At 37.0% G+C, this 14,422-nt stretch overlaps 1 protein-coding gene across 1 annotated transcript in view; it reads left to right on the top strand.

Annotated features, from left to right (window-relative positions):
• The first annotated feature begins 922 nt into the window (after positions 1 to 922).
• Positions 923 to 14,422, top strand: part of SNAPC3 (small nuclear RNA activating complex polypeptide 3) — a 42,222-nt gene continuing 28,722 nt past the window's right edge. Inside the window, exons 1-5 of the mRNA XM_044685390.1 lie at positions 923 to 1,200; positions 2,491 to 2,568; positions 7,285 to 7,369; positions 7,943 to 8,047; positions 10,053 to 10,202. Coding sequence (XP_044541325.1) covers positions 923 to 1,200; positions 2,491 to 2,568; positions 7,285 to 7,369; positions 7,943 to 8,047; positions 10,053 to 10,202 — 696 coding nt within the window. The remainder of the gene's footprint in view (positions 1,201 to 2,490; positions 2,569 to 7,284; positions 7,370 to 7,942; positions 8,048 to 10,052; positions 10,203 to 14,422) is intronic.

Raw genomic sequence — 14,422 nt, 5'->3', positions numbered from 1 at the left:
AAAGAGAGTGGACTTGAAATTTCCATGGTCCCCCCAATTTCCACTCTGTACACCACCTTAAGACATGCAGACAGGGACATGTTTTGGGGACTGTCTGAGAAACTCTTGTAATTTCCTATTTTAAGTACTAATCCTTGCTACCTCAGTGTCCTTTCTCAGATGCAAGTGTGGTGCAGAGCTGAATTTGGAATCACATGGCCTGAATCTTAGTTCTGTTAATTACCAACAGAGTGACCTTGGAAAGTCAGTTATCATCTCTTGGTCTTTTGAGATTCCATAATCTGTTGAATTTAAGAGGTTTGGATTCGGTTACTTCTGGGTCCTTTCTAGGTCTAGATTTTAAATATCAGCAGCTTTCAAATTCCGCTTTCGGGGCACATCTCTGGCAGAGCCCGGGGTCAAACTACATCCCCTGCTGCCTTCTCTCCAAAACTAGCCAAGTTGGTGTGTTGCAATGGGTGGATGCACCGGACGTGACCCTGTCGCTTTCACAGTAACGTTTCCCCACCTGGATGCAAGGTCGAAACCCAGTTGTAAAAGACGAGGATATTTTCTGGGATAAATGTTGGCCAGTGTTTTTCCCTCAGTGGGCCACGATAAAAACCGCTCCCATTCAGCAGCTCCTCCCAATGCAGAGAACAATGCAATCTAAGGACACGCTCCGCAGGTTTCCCTGCTGCGGACTGAAGGGGCAGGGCAGGGCGGGGCGGCTGCGCCACTGATGGGCCGAGCTTTCTGGGAAATGTAGTGCCTCTCTCTTCTCTTCTCAGGGCTGAACTATTCGCTGTCAGCATTAGTGGCGTGGGGAGAAGGCGCTGCCCAAGACTACAAATCCCATCACGCACCGCGCTTCCGGCTCTAGTGGGAGTGGAGGGGAGGAGAGACCCGGCTTTTGCGGGACGAGGTGCTGAGGAGGGCGGACATGGCTGCTAATTCTGTTAGTTGCTGCGTTAGCAGCAGCGGCAGCTTCAGGTTTCCGGAATACGAGATCCCGGAGCTAAACACACAGCCCTTCCTCGTGCGTGCTGTGGGGGACCTATGGAAAGAGAGGCTTCTTGGCGCCCGTGATTTCTCCCTGGAGCCGCCCTCGCCCAGCAGCCTGGACGCGGCCGGAGCCAGAGCTGGTGAGGAAGATGTGGTCGTGGCTGAGGACTTGGGTTGCAGCCCAGAGACCGCGGCCGAGCTGAGCCTCGTATGCGGGTGAGTGCTCGGAACCCCGACGGCTGCCAGCCCTGCTCTTGGCTCCTGGAGCGGGGAGAGTAGGGGGAGGCCCTTCTCTGAACCCCTGCACTGTCCAGATCTATTCTCCTCCCCCCCCCCTTCCCTCTTTTAGGACACTTTAGGCCATTTAGGACTGCGGATGGGGGGTAGTGGCTAGATAACTGATTGGTGAGGGAGAAGGGATAGGAGGATTATCCCTAAGAGACAGGCGACCTATCATTCCTTTGTTACTTAGGAAGATACCTCTCAGTATGAAAGAGCTTAGCAAAAGCTGATAAAAGAAACCCTTGGAGGATGATGGACAAAGCTGGGGAAGAGGGATTAGTAGGGTAATGGAAAGAACATTACAACTGGAATCAATCATTAGTCAGCCCTTATTCAATGTCTACTATGTGGTAGGCAGCTGTGCTCAGCTCTGGGATTGCAGTAAGCGGCAGAATTTCTGCCCTCAGTGAGCTTACCATTTAATGAGGGAGACAAATCAGAGGACCTGGGATCAGAGCAGTTCCTGGGTGACCCTGGGCAAATCATTTCGCCTCTCTGGGCCTCAGTTGCCCCATTTGTAAAATGAGGTTATATTGAATGACCTTTAAGGGCCCTTTTGGCCATGATTCTGTCATCTATGTGAATCCTACAGTCTGTGACATTGCATCACAAATAATCCGTTTCAAATATTTCCTTATGGTTGACATGCTGTTTAGTATCTTCTTACTGATATTTTTGGTCAATTTCCTTGATGTGCCATGAAAAGAAATAGAAAATTTCTTTCTGAAATAGAAAAGTTACCCTGATCTCATTTTTCCACCAACAGTTTCAGAACAGAAATACTGATGTTCTTATGTTCATATCTGGCCCCAGCACTTCCAGCAGTGTGAGCCTATGCAAGTCACTTAAGCTGTTTTCCTCAATTTACTCATCTGTAAAAAGTAAAACCTCCCCGGGTTATTGTAAGGATCAAATAAATAATAATTGTAAAGTGCTTGGCACAGTTCCTAGCACACAATAATTGCCATATATATGGTAGCTATTATTATTATTAGCTATTCTATTAATGAAGGTTAGTTAAATGAATAGAATGTTAAACTCACTAATTACATTTAGAATTCATTTCAGAGTAACTACCAGAAATATTCATTGAGTGAAATTTTCTTTTGTGACATCATAATTTTTTACCCTATTTTTAATTGTTCAGGACATTGACACTCTAATAGACAAGGATGAATATCTCATGGGAAAAAATATCTTAAAGTTATTGCATTTCATGTTTAGCCTGGATAAGCTGAAATACTGTGAAGAGGAAGATGATCCAGAAGTCATTCCTGAAGACACCAACCTAGTGACATTGGGGTATGGTAGACTCTGATTTTATAATGCCATATGAATTTTTTAAAAGGCCATGTTTCTATGTGGTAAAGATATATATTACATTCTGTGCTGCAACACTTATTAGTACAAGTGAGATTCCATGTAAGAAATGTCATTTCTTTCAAAATATTCATATAAAAGGTTTCTAAGTGTCAGGCTTTTATTTCTTGTTACAGACCATTTCTATGAATGGTACATGTCTTCTAGACCCCTGGGCTAAGAAAAAAGTCAGCCTTGACTTCTCCACTCCCTTGAGCTCCATATCTAATCTGTCATCAAGTTCTTTTGAGTCTTCTTTTTTTTATAAATTCTCACCTTTTACTTTCCATTCCTACTGCCAGTGCCCTATTTCAATCCTTATTTCTATGCCAAAGATAAAGAGATATTTCTTTGTTATTTTGGAAAGTTCAATAAAGAAAATCAAAAGCTCACAGAAAAAGATATCTGCCAGAGTTAAAAAAACTTTAGTACTGACTTTTCGGCAAGTTCACCAAGTAGTTTGATATCTTTGTACTCTCCCCCATCTCATTTATCTTTCATGATGCTGTCAGATTAATCTTTACAATGTTACTTCCATTTTATCACTTCTCTAATCAAAATCTTCCAGGGGTTCCCATTACTTCTATGATAAAATCCAGATACTTTAGACAGTATTCAAGTCTGGCCCCAATTTCCTTTACAGATTTGTTTCCCACTATTCCTCTCTTTAATTGATCTATTCATATTTCTCCCTAAGTGCCTTTTATGTTGCCATCTCTTCCCTGCTTGCGCTGTTTCCTCTTGGAATGTACCCCTCCCTCTTCCAAACTAACTACCCATTTTTAAGGCTCTGCTCTATAAACTACTTTACAATCTCCTTGACATCTTCCCAGCTAACTATGACTTCTTTCTCACCAGAACTGTTCTTAAACTTTGAAGCTTGGAATTATACACTTTCTTTTATTGTCATTTAATACCTAAGATTTCTAGCTCTTTGAAGAAGATTCTCTGTCAAACCTCATTTTTCCTCCCCGCCTTCCACCCTGAATGTAATACTCTGTAGTAGTAGAGTATTGTTTAATTAATTAGATGGACCTTTGAAATTCCTAGAAAAGTATTTGACTAATACACAGAAGTCTGGCAAGGAAAGGAAGATGAATTATCATGATTAATGATTTTAAAATTAGCAGACCCCTGATAATGTGATAATTACCCCATATGATCCTATAAACTTAATAATTATTAAATTGTTACTAAAAGGTTGCTTAACTGTTTGCTATTTTCCCTCTTCCAATGGCAGAATTTGTCTATATTTGGCCTCTCCAAGGTTACCCTTACCCTATTCTCTGGGTTTACCTGGGTTAAATTATGGTGAAGTAGGTTTAATGAGTGGAGTTAGTACTATATTTCTTTTTCCCAAACTGGTTCTTGGAAGACTCTTGTTATATGTTGAAAATGTTATATCTAAGCAGAGATATTAAAAAGTGGACAAGGCTTTACATATCCCTCAGTGCCAAAGGTTGTGCTATTATTCCTTGTCTCCCCAAAACCATACCTACACAGACACCCCTTAGAGAATTGAATTGAATGGTCTTCTCACTCCAAATCCAGAAATGTTTCCCTTAAGCCATACCTTTAAGGGTAGGTGATCATTTTCACAGAGGAGACATCCTGACAGAGTAACCCATACTTATCCTGAGCTGACATGGAATTTCAATAGCCTCTCAGAAGTTCCTGGGGTAGGGATGTCCTCTATGGCTTTACTGATCTAGGGAACTCCTTCAACCCCTGCAATGATAAGACATCTTTCCAAAGGACTGAGGATGAAACATGCTTCCCCACCTCCAGAAAAAGACTAGGAACTTAGTTACAGAACAAGACGTGCCTGTTTGGACATGGCCAGTGTGGGAGTTTGCTTTGATTGATGATGCATATTTGTTACAAAAATGTTTTTTCTTTTATTATTGTCTTAGCTGTCTAGAGCAAACCAAAAGGTTTGGTGGTTGCCTATGGTGTCACAGAGTCTATATAGGTAAAAGAGGTAGAGCTTAGGCCTTCTTGATGCCAAAACTACTCTTTTTTCCCTTATACCATATTGTCTCTCTACTTTCTAAAACTATCTAGGTACAAAGAAGGTGATTAATTACTTTAATAGGAGTCCCTTTTAGGGAGCTCTTTATGTTGATGAAATCGTGGTAATCCAAAGTAAATATTGTATAGATTCACATAAAAATATGTATATGTATTTGTGTTCATATGTTTGTGTGTATGCACATGCACAAACTGAATATATGTATTTGGCCTTTTCCATAATAAAACAATACTCCTCTTTTCCCTCACCAACATGGCAAGGATTTGAGGGGAGTGGGAAGTGTAGAGACATTCTGATATTTGTTTTCACAACCCTTGATAATCTTTATAATATCAGCAAATTTCAAGCTTTAGTCATTTAAAGGGAAGGTTTTGATTCATAGGAAAAGTTATTGATCATTACTATTTGTGCTAATTTTAAGTACCATAAAATAAACACAGAAATTTTACAGAAATTTAAAGTACCCTGCAGCATGTACTCACACTGATTTAATTTTTTGAAGGAAATCATTTAAATTATTGGCTTACCTATTGTCACTTGGTGAAAATAACATACTATTGGTTACAAATGGAGTTTTTGCCATGATCTAGTTCTGTGATCTTAGAAAATTTGCTTCCCCTTCCTGGGCTTCAATTTCCTCACTTCTAAAACTCTAGTAAGAGTTAGTGTAGATGATTTCCAAGGCATCTCTGTAATGCTAAGAGGGAGTTGAAATTGAAATAGTAGATATAAGTTTGTAATCATCTTTTAACATGAATAATGTAATTTGGTGTAATTTTAAAATTCAGTTTTATTTTATTTTCTGCTCTAAATTCTCTCATTCCTCATCCCACTTGAGAAAACAAAAAAACAAAAACTATTAACAAATAAAACATTCCCACATTAGCCATATACCCCCAAATATGCCTCAATCTATACTCTAAGTCCATCATATGTTCTCTTTCTAGCAGTGGGAGGTATTTTTTAAATCTTCTGGAATTGTAGTTGGTCATTGTGTTGGTCTTAGTTTTAAATCTTTCACAGTTGTTTATCTTTACAGCATCACTGTTATTGGATAAATTCTTTTCCTTGTCTTTTACTTTGTATCAGTTCATTCAAGTCTTCCCACATTTATCTAAAACCATTCCCTTCATCATTTCTTACAATATAATAGTATTCCATCGTATTCATATACCATAACTTGTTCAGTCTTTCTCCATTTGAGAGGTACCCTTACACTTTCCAGTTCCTTGCCACCACTAAAAGAACTGCCATGAATATTTTTTTACATTTACATATTTTCCTTTTTCTTTGAACTCAGAGAAACAGACTGGATATAACTGTATCAAAGGTAATAAACTGGTAAAGATAAACTGGATCAAAGGTAATAAACAGTTTGGTAACTTTTTGGGGATAATTCTAGATTGCATTCCAGGATGGTTGGACATGTTCATAGATGTACCAACAGTGCATTAAAATACCCATTTTCCTACAGCCCCTCTAGTATTCGTCATTTTCTATTTTTGTCAGTTGAGCCAATCTAATTAGAGTGAATTTTTACCTCAGAGTTGTTTTAATTTGCATTTATTAATGCAAATATTTGTGATTTAAAGCATTTTTCACATGGATATTGATACCTTGTATTTATTTCTTCCTCTGAAAACTGCCTGTTCATACCCTTTAGCCATTTATCAATTGGGAAATGGCTCTTATTCTTATAAATTTAATTTCTTAGAAATGAAATCTTTATCAGTGAAACTTGCTGCAAATTCCCTTTCCTAATTTTCTGCTTCTTTTGCTATTTTAGCTACATTTGGTTTTTTCTTTTGGGTAAAAATTGTTTATATAATTAACATTGTCTTTTATTTCCTGTGAACTTCTCCATCTCTTGTTTGGTCATGAACTCAAATCCATAGATCCGACAAATAATTTCCATATTCCTCTGATTTGTTTGTGATGTTACTTGTTACCCTTTATGCCTAAGTCATGTACCCATTTGGAGCTTGTCTTGGTATGTGGTGTGAGATGTACCTAGTTTCTTCCAGTTTTCCCAGTAGCTTCTGTCACCTGCTGAGTTCTTGTCACAATAATTAGAATCTTTGGATTTGTCAAATGTTAGGCCTCTGAACTCCTTTGGTTCTATATAGTATAAAACATGTTCCACTGATCAATCATTGTTTCTTACCCAGTGCCAAAGTTGTTTTGAAGATTTCAGCTTTAGAGTATCATTTGAAACCCGATATTGCTAAGTTTTTTTCCTTCCCACCTTTTTTTTCATTAATTTCCTTGATATTCTTGACATTTTTGTTCTTCAGATGAATTTTGTTATTTTTTTCTAGCTCTTTTAAGTAGTCTTATGATAGTTTGATTGATATGGCAATGATGGACAGTGAGATGGTGGGTTTTTGTTGTTGTTTTTTACAAAATGTTTTCCCATTTAAGTGTTTAACCCAATCAGTTTAATGAGTACTCTGGAAAGAATAGAGTTTTCCTGTTTTAAGTGAGATCAATAAATTCCCAACATAGGAATTAAAACATCTATTTGTACAAAGTCTTCATTTGTTTTTATACATAATTTTAAAATCATAGACATCTTTGATATTTTAATGAAAAATTATTGAAGTTTTATTTTTCCCCACCTCCAATAGACTTAGAAAGAGAGCCTTGGAGCATCGAGAAGAAACCATAACAGTAGATCGTGTCTGCAGACAAGAAACCTTTGCTTATGAAATGGTAAGTAAGATTCCTTCTTTTTCTCTCACTGCTCATGAAATAATTTCCTTACTCAGGGTCTGAGCATTAGTAAGTTTTTATTGTGTATGCTGAACCCACAATTTAGTAGCAGTTTTTTAGAATGAAAAAAAGGTTGTACTGGGAGATGGGAAGAAGGAGAGAAACACACATAGTCCCACTAACCAATATCCTTACTTTACTCAGGCTTTGCTTTTGATCCTATGCTTAATGCTTCTCCCTTTTCCCTTTCCTTTGTTCTGCTCTTAGTTCTATTTCAAGTCCTGTTCCTGGATCTTTTCCTGTTATCCACATGAACCTGGCTTTGTATTCTGCTTCATCTCTCTTAGGCCTCAATCTTCCTCTTATTATAAGAAACCTAGGAGTTTTTTTGGAAATTTATAGTCATCCACTTTTCTTCTCTCCTTTTTAATCCTTTTGTTTGTCAATAAACCACAATTTTGAAAGTAACACATTTAATCACCACTATGATCAGTCATGAAATATTAAACATCATTTGCATTCTAGAAGCTCACTTGGGTGTTGTCCTTTTTTTCTGTTCTTCTTCCCCATCAGGAGTCACATGCCATAGGAAAGAAGCCATCAAATCCAGCAGACTTGGTTAACGAAGGAGAACTTATCCTAACTCTGAATATCTTCTATCCTGTTATATTTAGTAAGGTCAGTTCTAAAACCTAAAAAATAACACAGTGATTATAAAAATGTCTTACCTGTTTTATCATGATCACCATTTATGAAACATCATCTATGTGCCAGGTACTGTGCTAAGTACTGAGAAAAAGAAATTATCATTGCTTTTAAGGAGCTTCCAAGGGAGATAGCATGTCTATAGAAAAACATATACAGATTAAAGATAGAAGATAATTAGGGAAAGCAGGGCACTAGCTTTTTTTATTTTATTTAATTAATTTAGGATATTTTTCCATGGTTACATGATTCATGTTCTTTCCCTCCCCTCCTCTCACCCCCTTCCCATAGCCAACGAGCAGTTCCACTGGGTTTTACATGTGTCTTTGATCAAGACCTATTTATTCTTTTATTTGCACTAGGGTGATCATTTAGAGTCTACATCCCCAGTCATATCCCCATCGACCCATGTGATCAAGCAGTTGTTTTTCTTCTGTGTTTCTATTCACACAGTTCTTTCTCTGGATGTGGATAGCGTTCTTTCTCATAAGTCCCTCAGAATTATCCTGGATCATCGCATTGCTGCTAGTACAGAAGTCCATAACATTCGATTGTGCCACAGTGTATCCATTTCTGTGTATAAGGTTCTCCTGATTTTTGCTCCTTCACTCTGCATCAGTTCCTGGAAGTCATTCTAGTTCATTATTCCTTTGAGCACAATAGTATTTCATCACCAACAGATACCACAATTTGTTCAGCCATTCCCCAATCGAAGGGCATCCCCTCATTTTCCAATTTTTTGCCACCACAAAGAGTGCAGCTATAAATATTTTTGTACAAGTCTTTTTCCTTATGATCTCTTTAAGGTATAAACCCAGCAGTGGTATGACTGGATCAAAAGGCAGATAGTCTTTTAAAGCTCTTTGGGCATAGTTCCACATTGCCCTCCAGAATGGTTGGATCAATTCACAACTCCACTAGCAATGCATTAATGTCCCAATTTTGCCACATCCCCTTCTACATTTATTACTTTCCTTTGCTGTCATTTTAGCCAGTCTGCTAGGTGAGGTCACTGTTTTTCAAGGAGATCTGGAAAGGCTTCATGTAGACGGTGCTGCTTGAGCTGAGTGTTAAAGGAAGTGGGAGATTCTGTGTGATATATGTCAAGGTGTTTATGAGTAAGAACCTTAAATAAAAGTGCATTGCATGATCTCCTGGCAAGTCTCATAGAATAAGTTTTCATATCTGATTTCTATATGAACTTTTAGACTCTTTAATTAATAGACTATAATTTTCACAAAAATCACTGAATTTTTAGAGCTGGACTAGACCTTAAAGATCATCCAATCTCTTTGTTTTGTAGATAAAGAAAACAAGACCCTAACACATGAAACAATTTTTTCAGAGTTACTCCCTACAGTGGCAGAACTTGGTTTTGGACACATTTCTTTTATTGTAAGCCCAATGTTCTTTTCCACTACGACACATCTTTGCCTCCAACAAAATGGAAAAGCCAAGTTACATTAATTAGGAATTGAACTTGAGTCTCCTGAGAAAGTTCATGTGCAGAAGACTTTTCTGCACTAAGTAACCAATGTCCTATTTTTAAAAATTCTTCTAGTTTAAAAATAAGAGGAAAAATGTATGCTTAACATGTATAAAAAATGGTTGTATTTTCCCTAATATTACATTAAATTATTAAGATGATTTCTATTGAACCTACCTCAGGGGTATTTTAAGAGCAAAATGAAAGTTTATAAAATACTCTTCCTCACAATAGCCCTGTGAGGTAAGTAGGAAATTAGCATCTCCATTCTACAGTGAATAAACAAAGGTTATATGTCTTGTGTAATATCTATTTATTGATCTGCCAATATAACATTTTAAGTGTTGGAAATGGGATTTGAACATGAGTTTCTTCTTACTTTAAGTCCAACATTATTTCTAGTACACCATGGCTGCACACAGAAGTGTCAATCCTGGTGCCAACACATTTTCCCTTTTGATGCTGATTTTTGTCTTGCTGTTTTATTTGTAGCATAAAGAACGCAAACCTTATCAAACCCTGCTTGTGTTAGGCAGTCAAAAACTCACAGAGCTAAGGGATGCATTTTGCTGTGCCAGTGATCTTCAGATTGGAGGAGAATTCAGCAACACACCTGACCAGGCACCTGAGCACACCAGCAAGGTGAGATGATTTTTCATAAAAACTAGGCAATTAATGTAAGTAGTGCATATATTCAGTTGTGGTTTATGTTAGACAAATGTTCCATAAACATGATCTTTGGAAAGTCACTAAAATTTTTGGACCTTTGATTACCTTATCAGCATGTTGAGATATTAAAACATGTCCTGTCTGGCTAGCTAGCCTTTATCAAACATTTAAGTGTCCTGGTCATGGATTGGAAGCTATCTAGTTCAAGCCCCTATTTAACAGATGAGGGAGTAGGTAAATAACTTGTCTAAGGTCACAAAGGGAGAAAGCTCCAGAGCAGTGATTTGAACCTAGATCCTCTGTCACCTCTTAGTACCAACTTTTAACTTCCACTTAAGTGATGTATATTTAAGTATTTTGAAAAACATGAGTCATTAAATAAATGGAAGATGTTATTGTTACCATGAAGAACATAAGCTGAGTTTATAAAGGAATGAGTCTAAGTCTTTTTTATCTAAGTCTTCTCTGACTTCTTTACTCCTCATTTTCAAGCAGTTCTCAAGTTCTGATAAATCTGCCTCTATAATCTGTATCATATCCATTTTCCTCTTTCTGTTCCTGTTGCTACCTTCCTAGTTCACTTCCCTGTTGGAACAGCCTCATAACTTTTTCTTTACTTCCATTTTCTTCTCAGTCCATCTATGAAGAATGTTGACCCTCTCATCTTCCTAGCACAGCTATGATCTCTCTTCATCTCTTCGTACTACATATATATACTTCAACCAAACTTGGAAGTCATAGAATCTTAGAGATAAAAAGAACCAACCATAGGGATTAATCCAGTCTAACCCTTTTTACAGATGAGAAGCCTGACACCCAGAGAGCATTCTTGTCTTTCAGTGCCCAGTTCAGGAGCTTATTAGGAATAAGATAAAGACTGGCCAGAGTATTAAGCTTGGCTGGCCTGGCATCAATGTGCAATATTGACATGGAGGGAGGACCAGCACAGGAAAGAGAAGTCTCTTTACTTCTGCTCTTGGACAGACTCTCTGGGCTGGTGGGTGGCGATAGGCAGTTAGCATGTATAATCCTGCTGGGCTGAAACCTAAGACCAGATCTACCTTAAATCAGTAGGACTAAATCTCTCCCTCTCACTCCCTCATTTTATTAATAAATGCTTAAAACTCTGGCCAGTCTCTATCTTATTCCTAATAAGCTCCTAAACTGGGCACTGAAAGACAAGAATACTCTGCAACACCTAACTCTGTTAGGGTGTCATGGTGGAATGGACGTATTTTTCCTCACATAAACCACCTCCATTAAGCATGGCCTAAGATTCTTCATAATATTTTTTATGTCTTCTGTGTATTTGTCATGTGATATTTTATAATTATTTACTATTTTAACCATCATAATAGACCATGAACTCTTTGAGAGAAGAAACTCACTTATATAACTTTGTGTCTCTCCCAGCATATTGCCTTTAATGTTTGACCAGTATTATTTGAAAAGAAAAGGATTGGGGGGCAGCTAGGTGGCTCAGTGGATTGAGAGCCAGGCCTTAAGACAGGAGATTCTGGATTCAAATATGGCCTCAGGTATTTCCCAGCTGTGTGACTTTGGGCAAGTCACTTAATTCCCATTGCCTAGCCCTTACCACTCTTCTGCCTTGGATCCAGTACCAGTAGTAATTTTAAGATGGAAGGTAAGGGCTTTTTTTTTTTTTTAAAAAGAAAAGAAAGAAAAGGTCTACCCAATTTCACAAAGTGAAAGCTCTTTTTTCTCACTAATCTCTTCCCTACCTATTAACTTTTAACTACATAATCAATATCATGTTAGTATCCTGTTTCCTTCATGTGATTTTGTACTATATGAAATATTTTATAACTAGTCAGGTGGAACTATTAGTATGTTACTGGGGGAACTCATTGCTCACCAAAGAGTATAGTAAAAGGTGTGAAATAACTTTGATAAGTATGCATTAGAGAGGCAAAAGGGAAAATTTTTGATTCATCATTGAAAACGGCAAAATTTAATGATGAGAAGATTATTCCTGTTTTATATGTCTTCAATACATTATGCTTGTATTTTGAAATAGATGGAAGTTGTAATTAGGGTGGGGAGACCCACAAAATTTAAGAGTTTATTTTTTTCCTTTCCAAGATTTCAATATAAGGTTTTTTCTTGAAAGAATTTCAACAGACAGCTATGTCAAATAAGGCATTACTAAATTGAAATGACTAAAGAAGACATTTTGTCAATTTAATTAATACCTTTAGTTACATCCAGTCTAATTCTTCATCCTGGTGTGGGGTGGCCTTAAGTTCATCAATACTATACCAGAACAGCAATTGGCTTTGGGTAAGAGAAGACCCACCAAGTTGGAAAGGCTTGGAACATCGATTTGAAATCCAACAAGCATTATATCTAAATTAAAGGAGAAGTTACCCGCCAGAAGATTGGCCCCTAAAGGAAGATTATTTTAGCTACAACAACTCATAAAACAGCTAAGACTTGGAGTTTTGACCTATGTTCCCTGGACAAATGCTCACAGAAATTATCTTTGGAAGTATTTTAAGTAGTAAACTAGACATCTATAGACTAACCTTTTTTACTATTATTTCCAAAGTGATTTGTTAAGACTCCTTAGCTTGATTCTTTGCTTACATTGCTTTTATCTAGAAAGAAAAGTGATAGGAAGAAGAGACCTAGGAACAGAGGTGAGAACGGAAGTACTTCATTGCATCCATGAAGGCTCCCCCCAAGTGTTGCAGATCATGGCTCATTTGTACTCCTCTCATCCATTGTTATTTTTTGTTCATTTCCTTTCTTCAGTCTTTCATTGAACATCTACCCAATATGGTCTTCTGGACTTTTTTTTAATGTCACTGGTAAAAGTATAGCATTTGAGTTCTGTCTTTCATTCCTTTCTGTTGATTGATTCACTTTTCTAACCAAATCAAAAGAAGGAAAAGTAAAAGAAAATGTGAGATATCTCATTTGAAAAACAACTGACCTGGGAAATAGATAAGAAGAGTTAATTTAAGAATGATAAGACTACCCAAAAGTTAGGATCAAAGAAGGAATTGCTTCGATATCTTAAACCTGGAGGGTAAAATAGAAATTGAAAAATCCACTGATCACTTCCTGAAAGAAGTCCCCAAATGAAAATTTCCAGGAATATTAGAGCCAAATTCTAGAGCTCTGAGATCAGAGAGAAAAATACTACAACCAGCCAGAAAGAAATATGGAGTCACAGTCAGGATTACCCAGGATTCAGCAGATTCCACACTAAAGGGACAAAAGACAAGATATGCTGGAAGGCAAAGGAGTTTGAATTACAACCAAGAATAATTTATCCATGTGCGTCAGCTATTTGGGGGGAAACGGGGAGGGAGGGTAAAGGAGAAAGTAAGAACATGAATCATGTAACCGTGGAAATTTTTTCTAAAAAAATTAAAAAAAAAAAAAGAATAATTTATCCACCGAAACAGAGTATAATCCTTCAAAGGAAAAAAAATGGATAGTCATTGAAATAGAGGACTGTCTAGAATTCCTGATGAAAAGACCTGAACTTAATAGAAAATTTGACATTCAAATATAAGACTTAAGAGAAGCATAAAATGGTTAAACATGAAGAGAAATCATAAAAGTTTCAATAAGTTTAAATTCTTTACATCCTTATATTGGAAAATGATAAATGTAACTTCTAAGAACTTTATCATTATTATGGCAATTGTTGACTGTGTTGTTGATTGATTGAGATGACCTCAAAAAAATTATTGATTGATGATGAGATGATCTCAAAAAAAAAAGAAACACTTGAAGAAGGGGGAAGGGAGAGGAAGAAAGTAAAAAATTATCTAACAAAAATGAGCTATGTAAGGAAGAGTTTTTATAGTGGAATGGCAGGGGTGGGGGGAGGTAATAGTGTCTGAATTTCCCTCTCAAAGAGGGAAGAATATATCAAGGTCAAACAAGGCTGTCCATATCACCACTCTACAGTATTGTACTAGAAATTTTAAGTTTTAGCAATAAGACAAGAAAAAGAAATTAAAGGAATTAGAAAAGGCAGTGGGGAAATAGAAATAGTCTACCTGACAAAACAAAACCCAGGAACCATATGAACACTATTCCCTAATACTTTTCACACAATTAAAGGTAAATCTAAAAAAATTATAGAAATATTAATTGCTCACAGGTAGGCTAAGCCAATATAATAAAAATGACAATTCCACTCAAATTAATTTACT

This window comes from Gracilinanus agilis, chromosome 1 (assembly GCF_016433145.1).
Source record: "Gracilinanus agilis isolate LMUSP501 chromosome 1, AgileGrace, whole genome shotgun sequence".
Classification (NCBI taxonomy): Eukaryota; Metazoa; Chordata; class Mammalia; order Didelphimorphia; family Didelphidae; genus Gracilinanus; species Gracilinanus agilis.
This window is presented reverse-complemented; position numbering and strand designations above follow the sequence as displayed.